The sequence below is a fragment of the Sparus aurata genome, chromosome 2 (genome assembly GCF_900880675.1).
Source record: "Sparus aurata chromosome 2, fSpaAur1.1, whole genome shotgun sequence".
NCBI lineage: Eukaryota > Metazoa > Chordata > Actinopteri > Spariformes > Sparidae > Sparus > Sparus aurata.
In genome coordinates, this window is record NC_044188.1 from 8,195,835 (window position 1) to 8,206,345 (window position 10,511).

The window sequence follows — 10,511 nt, forward strand, 5'->3', positions numbered from 1 at the left end:
TTGCTTTTGTGAATACCTTGAAATTGTACTCAAGAGCCGACGAAAAAAAACTTGCTGTACAGAAACTAAGCAGTATTTTATTTATCTAAAATAAAAGCACAAATTGTGGAAATACCATCAGTAGAAAAATGCATTGATCTGCCTTCACAGTGGCTATTTCTTGGCTGAGCTTTGTGATTTTCACACAGCATTGGGTCAACATATAAACAAATTGGTTTCAGGGCTGTCAGCAAAATTTATCAAAGATCTAATTCTACTGATAGGACTGCAGGGTGGGTGATGACATGACCTCCAGTATGGACCGTTTCTAAGACGTTTCGTTAAGTTACTGTATAAAATGTGGTACTTAATGAACCTGTAACTACACCTATTAACATTGTCTACACTAACTTCTCTGTCCTGTAGTTAGATGGCTTTGCCCATGATGAGAAGGCTCATTAAAAACACCATTATGAAAAATATCCACATGAAAAAGCGATCCAAAACTTTGGCGACCTTCTTCCACTCCCCAGTTCTTTTCTGCGTGGCCCGTGTATCTCTGTAGCAGTTGGCTATGTACTCGATGTTACGCAGCAGCTGCCGGTCATTGCTCAGGGAGCTGCAGGGAGCCTCTCTCTCATTCCTCTCACCGTCACTCACGCCTCCCTTCCTGCTTCTCTTGTGACCCGCTGATTCTCCACAGTCCATGCTCATGAATGTGCCATTCTTCCAAGTGCTGTAGTCGGTGGTCGGGTTCCTCCCTATTGAGCCCACGGGACTCATCATCTGATCCAGGTCTTCCCTCTCCTCCGCCATCACAGAACCCACAGTCTCCTGTCCTCTCTCCATTTTGAAGGCACAGTCCTCTCTGCCGGGTCCCGCCTGACCATTCATGGTGCAGTTGGTGTTCTTAACAGGCTGAGGCTCCTGTTTCTCCACCTGTGGTGACATGCAGTTCTCCCCGACTTCATAAACAAAGCACATTCTGGCCATGTGCTGCAGGATGAGCTGCTTTGCCCACTTGGGAACGGGCTTGGCGTCCGGACCGCAGTGGTGTATGTTCATGATGAAGATGGTCAGGGCAGTGGAGGCAGTGATCATGGTCATTGTCGAAATGTAATACTTTCCTGTGGAAGAAGAGGAAGTCAACATCTGTGTCAGGGAGGAAGTAGTAACATTTTTCAACCTTAAAGCAAAACAGCTTACAATGCAGACCGATCCCATTATCTTTTGTTGGACGGTATGTGCTCAGATTTTGAGTGTTGTGTTACAGATATTGACACAAATGATAATACTAACACTTGTAAAGGGTGCGTTATCCTAACTGGTTACTTGTGTCTGCCAAGAAATCAACCCTAGTTCATTATGATCTGTAACCTATTAAATGTTGTTTGATTTGACCCCATTGTATTGCCCTTACCAATAAGTGGCACGTTCTCAGAGGGCGGCATGATCTCTGCGACCAGCAGCTGAAAAACGGTGAGCGCCAGCATCACGGTGACGCCCAAAGAAACCTTCTCTCCAGAGTCAGCAGGCAGGTAGAAGCCCAGCGGCGCCAGGAACGAGATCATCACACATGGTATGAGCAAGTTGAAGACATAAAAGGACGCTCTTCTCTTCAGCTTCAGCGTGTAGGTCACATCAGGGTAAGGGTCTGCGCAGCAGCCGTACAGAATAATGTTCTTTTTAGCCGGCATGCCCTGCACCTCCCACTCCACGTTGTCCACCAGGTCAGCCAGGTCAGCGCTATCCATGGCGTTCAGGATGTCTAGCTGGTTGCCGTTGTAGGTCCAGGAGCCGTATGTGAACCTGCACTGCTGAGCATCGAAGGGGAAGAAAGACACGTCCACCTTGCAGGAGCTCTTGGTGATAGCAGGGGAATCCCACATTATCTGGCCATCATGTCGGATCACCACATTGGTGTCCATGGGGCCAGTGAAATGGTCATCAGCACTGAAAGACAAAGAGAAGTTGTCTGGACAGAGAAATTAGAGTCACAGTGTTCATGTGTAGTCCAGGAGCATATAGGTGTTTTGGATATCTTTAAAAGAGCAGAGAGTAGGTGGAGAGCGATTTGAGAAAGAAACGTGATCAGGAAACAAAGGCACAAGTTCACCAACTGAGGGAAGAGTCAACACATTTAGCAGAGTTGTACTCATTCCTCAGTGTTGTGTCTGCATTTTATAGTCTACCAGTAATGCTAAATGTTTGTTTACATGTATTAGTATGTGGTCAGTACATATAGGAAGCTGCCTTCATAATCCTAATCTGATCACATTAATGTCATCAGGGGCATCTCCTGCTCTACGGCCTCACTCATGTGATATCGTCCTCCTTTCTCTTCCTCTTCTTTCTAAACATGGTCACTCAGATATTAACACAAGATCTAGATTTTAATTGTACATTACCATTGTTTTAATACTGAAGTCCCTTTTGAATTACCAAATTTACTACCTCATATAAATGTATTTATTTCCACAGGTCACTCTAGGAGTTTACAATGTATACAGGAAGGCAGGCTGTGGAACATGTGCAGTCATGGTACTAATTGTCTGTTCAAAATGTGTTTGATGGACACTTTCAATCACATGTTCAGATGTTCAGATTTAGCTGAAAATGTGTTGTGTTGATAATATAATTTTTCTTTTCATTAACTTTGCTTTGTTACATTGCCGTTTATTATTATCAGGCTTTTTCGCCAAATTGGGTTTACTGGGTTTTAATGAATATATATTCACAAAATGATGTTTATATTTATATGTATATATGTATATCAAATTGCCTATAATTGGTATTTGAAGCATTAATAAGACAGTTCATTCCATAATGCAATGGATCAAAATATGCAAATATATTTTTCTCATGACCATTTGCAATGTCTTTTTAGACTTGTTTATTTTGACGGCCGGGCAAGCAATTCATGTGCTTTAAGGTACTTAAAGTATAATAGAAAACAACAGATAATAGAGCCATAAGGTGATTTAACTCAAATTATCAAAACATATTTTATTCCTTAATGAAGAAAACTCATCTTATACAGTGACTTTTTTGGAGGGTAACTTTGACCCATTGGCAGTTTTAGGTGTTCATCAATCCCTGACGGTTCTTGATATATTTTAATATGTGTTATTCTGTCTGTATTATTAGAAGTTTGTATAACTGGTGTATAAAAAGCAGGCAGAGGCCCGGACACTCCTGTGAATAATGGCTTCAGGGAATGTTCAGCTTGTGCCTTTAATACTGACCAACAGGAGCCACACGGGGGGACAGTAACACAATGACTAACTCAATACCAGTCCGACCTACTTGTTATATAGGACTATATCAGGTCTCCATACATAACTACTAGGTATGCGGATGGTATCGAGTCCATCGTAATCATCTTTATTCCATTTGAGGTGTGCATCAAGCCACACTTGCCGTATCCACAAATAGGCAGTCAAAATTTGGTTTCGCTCATCCTGTAAAACATTGGAAATAATTGGCAACAAACAGGACAAATTACATGTTAAAATAATATGATCAGAATATAAAGATGGCGTCTACTAATGTGTTGCTATCCGCACAGCTTCTTTTCACACACACACACAATCATGTTGTTTTACCATGTCGATGATTTGTGACAGTGTTATCTGCAGGGTCACGTTCAGGATGTTGTTGGTGTCCTCCACAGGCCTCAGCGCGCTCGTGTAGCTGGTGAATAAATCTTTCAGGAGCTTCTGAGCATATTTCCCATGAGCACACCAACCGGCTAAGACAAGGAGAGAAACAACTCTTGGTCGTATATGTTGTGTTTCAGTGAATTTTGCTGCCTTACATTTTTGAGCACTCGGTTAAAAGGTCAGTTTTTTCGGGATATGCAGTGCAGCAGATGCAGTGATGTGGACGCCGATGTGGGAAGAAAGAGAGAACAGGAGTAGAAGATGTGAATACATGACAGATGGCATAATGGGACAGGGTGGATGTCAGGCACTGTTGCTATTCTGTAAAGCTCTAAGAAAGAGATCAGTCAAATCGGCCATAATGTACCAGCAGTGACTTTCCCTCTTCAACTGTGTGTGTGTGTGTGTGTGTGTGTGTGTGTGTGTGTGTGTGTGTGTGTGCGTGTGTGCGTGGAGGTTTAGCATGTGTTCACTGAACATTTGTTCATGAAGATGAGCCGGAAACAGAGAGATTAAACATGCCCGTGCCGTGAAAACTGTGTGTGAATGTGAATAATAAAATAACTCATCTAAAGATTTTTACATGTTTTATAGTCACATTATCATCTCCACCTCCAGGAGACCAGAGAGGACACATATTTTAAACATGACATTATTTATATTTTATGTGGGGCTTGTTCCCTGTGTCAATCCTTGTGGATTTAGCCAGATGTTAACTCTGACAGGCTGCCTCAATAAAGCCTCTGATACAAAGAAGGTCTGCGGGATTATGATGACAGCAAATCCCTCAACCACCGGCTCCAAGTTTACGGATTGTGGGTAACAGCGTTTCTGGAACTGGAATGGAAATTTGAGAAGAAATGGATGATACAGACAATAATCTAAACAAATGAAGGTATTCATAAAATGAAATACAACCTGTAGACAAAGTTTTATGCGAATGTTCTCTGTCAAAACTGCAAAGAAAGTAGATCATCAAGACAACAATATAGATATAAGTAAAATATATTTGAACTTACTTGGCAAAATAGTGACACAGAGAAGCAAGGGGAGTAAAGTTTGGACTCGCCATCGTTTCATCTTGCTGAAACAGAATGATCCTCATCAAAAGACCATTGGAGCTTGAAGGTTCGTCCACTAAAAATAAAAATAAAAATAAAACACAAGGTGAAAGGACAGGTGTGGTTGGTGAATGCAGCTGTGTTGCGTCTGTGAGCTACACAAGAACATCGAGTGCAGTAATAACACTGATGGAGGGAGGCGGGGCAGCGAACACATGTTAACCCTGCACACACACACACACACACACACACGGGCGATCACAGCCTTTTGGACAAATCTACCTTTAAACATAAAACAAAAATGAAAGTGGGTCTGTTCGGGAGCAGCACCGCGGACAGCTCCCACCCTCTATCAAGCAGTAATAACGATCTAACACCGCGCCTTGTTATCATCAGGAGACGCCTTTGGTTAAACATGAAACCTCCATGATGTCTGTGATCCGTCATTCATTTCTGACAGGCGGCTCCGCCCTGCCTCAGCAGCCTCATCGCTCTCCTCCGCTCACTTTCTCTTCCGGGGTGCTGCTCGGTCCTCCCTCCGGCTGGAAGATGTCGCATCCGAGCGCGCTCAGCAGCTGAGACCTGGTGGATGCAGACATGTCGCAGGGATGTTTAAAATGGCTGGATGATGCCCCTTGTTTATTTGTTGGTATTCGGTAGTCCTCGGGTCCCATCCTGCAGCCTGATGTACTGAAGGCTGTTGGAACAGCGTAGGTGTTGACAAGCCCAGTGCGTGAAGGGTTGTGGGAGAGATTAGTGTTAAACATCGAGGTAGGTTCTCTGTTCGTTTCTCAGGCTTCGCAGTAAATGCATGCAAATAGTGGCGATGTTCACTGAAAATATGGAAATGACTCACGACCCCATTTGCTGGTGTGGGACGGGTGGGTGTAATTCTCCTTGCTAAGTCTCCGAGGAATTTTAGACTCAGCCTGATGAATCAGATCTCTTTAATACATGCGAGGGAAGAGTGTTCTCTGTCGTCCTCCTGACTTAAGAACAAGACAGAGAGGAGGTTACAGCATTTACAACAGTCATCAATCATCTCCTCCCAAAACAATGACCCCCTGAGGTTTGGGTCGACCATGCCTTTCCCAGGCAGGTGACCCTCGTGCTTTTGATGTTCAGTTAGGTCAGTAAATGTCATTTTATTTACCTTCCTGTAATCCCCCATGTGGACAGAATTACCCCACATGTGTCTTTCTGAGACCTCAACCAGAAGGCCTTCTCCCCTCCTCCTCTCACATCCCGATCCTGTTCTTTACAGCACATTGATCGCTGAATGGAAAACTATGTCATTTCACACACGGGGCTGCAACTAATGATTGTTTTTGTCAATCAATCGATAAGTTTTGTGTCGATCAAAGACAAAGAATACGTCCTCGGATATCTTGTTTTGTCCACAACCAAATGATATTCAATTTACCATCATAGAGGGGTAAAGAAAACCCGAAAATATTCACGTGAGAAGCTGGAATACCAGGCGCTTGGTTAGGGTTAGGGAAAGATCATGTTTTGACTTCCCTGATTCTGTCGCCACAAACGTGGCTGGAAACTGTTGCGATGTCTCTCTAAAAAGGCCCGGTTTTTCGGATGGAAAATGCAATAAAACATCTTAGAATATACCTAGTGGTTAATCGATTAAAACCCTTTAAAACGCCCTCTCAAGAAGTGGTCTCCTGCTTTGGCAGCCATCTTGCTTATGGTCTGATTAGGTTTAGGCACAAAGAACACTTGAAAAATACAGCAAATTCACCCTTTGATTGATTAATCGTTACAGCTATAGTGTGATCACCATTGCGAGACAATGTTAAAGATGTTCTTTAATGCGATCTTTTCAGACCAAGATGCTACAAGGCTCAAATATCTTGGGGCATGAGCGGCCTCTGGTCATCAGAGTATCGTTCTCCTCCTGTGTTGTGTGCACCGTGCTCCTGCCTCTCTTTGGACTGATCACGTGTGTCTTCATATCCTCGGTTTTCCATTTTGATGACTCCACCGGTACACATTGCCAGGTATGGTCCTTATAATTAGGTTTTTCTCCTGCTGCTACATTTGTTTAGAGAAACTAAGTCATTAACTTGTGTTTTCAGGTTCCTAATTACCTGCCATCTATCAGTGCCTCCATAAGTCTTAGTCCTGAGTGTCACATATGGCGGTTCTGCATCGGTCTGCACTCAGCGCCCAGGTTCCTGGTGGCGTTCACCTACTTCAGATTTTACAAGGCGCGTTTTGCATCGAGGTTCCCTGAGAGTCCGCTCAGCTGTTTGAACCTGGCCTTTTCCATTTTGGAGAACCTCGGCCTCTTGCTCCTCACATATGTATCATCCAGTGAAACGTACTGTGAGTAATACATGTTTAAGATACTTTTATTAGAGATTTTATTGTTCCTTTGATAACCAAGCTGGTCTGGTTTATGAAAAACTGTGATTAACATTGTGTTGGTAAGTTTCTGCAAACTGCCGATATGTTGAAACTTTGCATTTCTTTACGTTGCAACTTTACTTTCTTTAGGTACCGTTGTAAATGTTATGTTGCATCAACGCTGTGCTTCTGCTCTCGTTAGGTTAAGGCAAAAAAAAAAAAGCCTGGTTATGGTTTTGGTTAACCTGGTTCTGTCTACGTAGCCACAGCTGGAAATTGCCTCTTGTTGAAAATATCCTGTGGTTCCGCCTTTAAAAATATTGAAAGGCTTTCTGAAACAGTGGTCTCTTGCTTCGGCAGCCATCTAGCGGATGGCCTGGTTAGGTTTAGGCACAGAAACCACTTGGCTAGGGTTGGGAATAGATTATGTTTCCACATCCCTGGATGTGTGACCTCAAACGTGGCTGGAAATTGTCATAATGTATCACTAAAAATGCTTGTTTTTTGGCTGTAAAATGCTCCAACATCCAAATAACCAGTGTTTAAGTGATTAAAAATGTTGAAACACTGTTTCAAACACTGATCTCTTGCTTCGGCAGCCATCTCGCCTATGATCTGATTAAGTTTAGGCACAAAAAATACTTGGTTAGGGTCGGCTGAGATCATGCTTTGGCTCTGGAAATGTTCTAATGTCTTGTTCAAAATACCCAGTTTTCAGCTGGAAAAAGTCAAAAAATAATCTTGAGTACGTTTGCTGTCTCACGCTTGGCAGCCTTCTCGCCTATGAGTCATGCCACCTCCATCCCCTCCACCATCCTCTTCATCTCCAGACATGAAAGTCCAATGTTGATGTGAAATAAATGAAATATCTGTGGCTTGAAAAAACATACCAACATTTTTATCCTGGTGACTGGGTTGTGTTTGAAGCATGTTATAGAGCTGCATAACTGTAACAGGCAGGTTGATGTATTGATTCAAAGTTCATTTGACGAATAGATATTGCAATAATGCTGTCCTTAACTGACCAAATTCCCCTCTCTTTTTGTATATTTTTGCCCTTCAGTTGTTCATAAGGAGGGTTTTGTCCTCTTTATTATAAGCTCTCTTATCTACATGTCGATAACCTGCCGTTTATGGAAAGCCATTAAGAAGTATTCATTAAGTCCTGAGGTAAGAGATGCCCGATCACACACAGCAAACTGAAATCCCTCATGTTATTGCCAGCTCTTCAGTCAGATTCTGTATTATTATTATTTTTTTCTTACAGGATGCAAAGTCTCACCACTGGAAAGTGCGTTTCTTACTTCTCAACGTATCCTTCTGTGCTTTTGCCGGATTCTTTTATTGGAAACACAACATGTACTGTGAATCAGGAAGTAAGTGTGACATCAGTTCGATCTTTCTGCTTCAATCTGTAAGTGTTGTTACTCTGCCCAACATCCATTATATCTTTCCTGCAGGTTACACGCTTTTTGCCCTGTTTGAGTATCTCGTGGTCTTCTCCAACATGGCCTTCCATCTCACAGCAGTGTGGGACTTTAAGAGCCGTGAGGTCATGGTCATTTCATCCTCTGAAGAGAAAGACTTCTGACTAGAAACTGAAGGACTCGGCGCTAATTGTACAATCACTCAACCACCTGATCATGATAGCCTTGATCCTGCTGAAGAGGAAGACTGGGATGGCCTTTTCCATATATCTCCATGATGTCGGCTCTCGAGGCCTCAGGGGGTGTCAAATTTGAAGTCAAGATAGGCATATGTTCTACTGTGTGGTCTTTTCTAAGCACATTTGCTTAATTCATTGATGCCTTTACCTACAGTACATGCTGTATTTTATGTGACGTGAAATTTCAACTTTTGTACAATGTACAACAAAAATGTGTGGTCATACTGTGTGTGCCAAAGTAAAGTGACAGTTCATTTATGTTGGGCTTTTATTTTGAAACACAAAAGGGGGTACAATGACTATAATTTATTTAATAGGGAGTTAAACTGTGGTATATTTTTACACCATTCAGATTGCCTGCCAAAACATTTGCCACACAGAGCTACTCCATCTGTCTGTTGGGAAAATACTTTGTCCTCCTTTTCCCTTTTTATTATTTTTTCAAAAAATATCTAAGCTTTTAATATTTGTGTTCAAATGCAAATGTGTAAATGTGAGTTCTCTGTACTGACTGTAGCCATAATGCCCTGTTGTTCATCCACTGCAGGTATTATGAACACACATCGCTTAACCTACCCTGACCTAAAAGTTAATGCTGCTGGATAAAAACCTAGTGGCCCAGTTGCCAAGTGCAAACACAAATCACTGTAATCACTGTAATCACTGTACTTCTTTAATGCTCCAACAGCATGTGTACTACAGCCATTATTATACCTATACCGTGTTATTTACCTGTGCTGTATCTCCACCCCAATAAGATAGTAAGGCAAGTTAACTCAAAACAAGATGTTTAGAAGTGAGTGTATGCTTTACAGCACAGCAAAATTGCAATGCTCTTTCATCCTCCCCCCCCCCCCCCTAAATCTGACACTGATGATGCAAGTACAGGCCAAGCATGAGCAAGATGTCTCTAGTTGGCTGCAAGGCCTTGAATCGGACTCACTTAAAACACAACCACAATACAGTATGTTGACTTTCTACTGTCCCCTCGCTAGTCTACATTAGCCTTAGCATAATTAATGAATGAAAACGACCTCCAACATACAAGTACAGACATGAAAATAGCTTGTATGATGAATGAGAGTTGTTTCCTGATATATTGAGCAAAATGTATTTCCTCAACAGCATTTAGATTTTTTTTTGCTTCAGATGAAACTCTTCAAATATATCAAACAAAACCTTTAATAACTAATTTAATTTAATGTTTTTAATGTTATTTTCTTACAATTGACTGCAGAAATATAATAAGAAATATCTCAATAGGGCCTGTAATCATGAGATAATGCAACAGAAAGTAAATAAACAACAAAAAGAGGCATTTTCCAGTGTTGTAAGAATATACCTAAAAGTCATACTTGACTAAAACGAAAAATATTGTGTTAAAAATAGTATTTTGGTGACATTGAAAGTCAGCCATATAATGTAAACTTGAGTAACAGACTAAAAAAATGTAATGGAGTAATAATGCAGGATTTGTGCAGCATTCACCAAATGGAAACAGAATCAAATGCAATATTCATCCAATATTGTTATTTTTCATTCACATCAGTGGTTTTTTCTTCTTCTATATGATGAAAAGGCCCATTAATGCCCGGCCATAATGTCAGGTAGGCCTCCGTATTGTAGACGTAAGGTTTAATTGGTGTAATTGTCCTTTAACAGGCTCTTTATGCCCCAGTGTAATGGCATAAACAATCCGCTAGATGGCAACACTGCAGCAATTGGACGTGATGTTCAGTGTAGCCTCCAGCCGCTAGGGGGCGACATTGCGGCTGATAAACA

The 10,511-nt window shown here is 41.8% G+C and overlaps 2 protein-coding genes across 3 annotated transcripts; one reads left to right on the forward strand and one right to left on the reverse strand.

Annotated features, from left to right (window-relative positions):
• Nucleotides 1–57: 57 nt before the first annotated feature.
• Nucleotides 58–5,343, reverse strand: chrna10a (cholinergic receptor, nicotinic, alpha 10a). Of its 2 annotated transcripts, none has more exons than XM_030407398.1 (6): nt 5,209–5,343; nt 4,661–4,778; nt 3,585–3,730; nt 3,286–3,440; nt 1,400–1,932; nt 58–1,106 (listed from the first exon to the last, which is right to left on the reverse strand). In XM_030407398.1, the coding sequence occupies exons 2-6, from the start codon at nt 4,719–4,721 to the stop codon at nt 406–408; spliced, it is 1,596 nt and encodes a 531-aa protein (XP_030263258.1). In that variant the 5' UTR covers nt 4,722–4,778; nt 5,209–5,343; the 3' UTR covers nt 58–405. The 2 variants fall into 2 exon arrangements, with proteins under 2 accessions (XP_030263258.1, XP_030263250.1); XM_030407390.1 differs by lacking the exon at nt 5,209–5,343 and adding an exon at nt 4,985–5,098.
• On the forward strand, nt 5,334–8,987 carry LOC115575376 (post-GPI attachment to proteins factor 2-like). The gene is made up of 6 exons (XM_030407410.1): nt 5,334–5,473; nt 6,541–6,714; nt 6,793–7,042; nt 8,127–8,233; nt 8,331–8,439; nt 8,524–8,987. Exons 2-6 carry the CDS (start codon nt 6,547–6,549, stop codon nt 8,652–8,654), a joined length of 765 nt encoding a protein of 254 aa, XP_030263270.1. The 5' UTR covers nt 5,334–5,473; nt 6,541–6,546; the 3' UTR covers nt 8,655–8,987.
• The last annotated feature ends 1,524 nt before the right edge of the window (nt 8,988–10,511 follow it).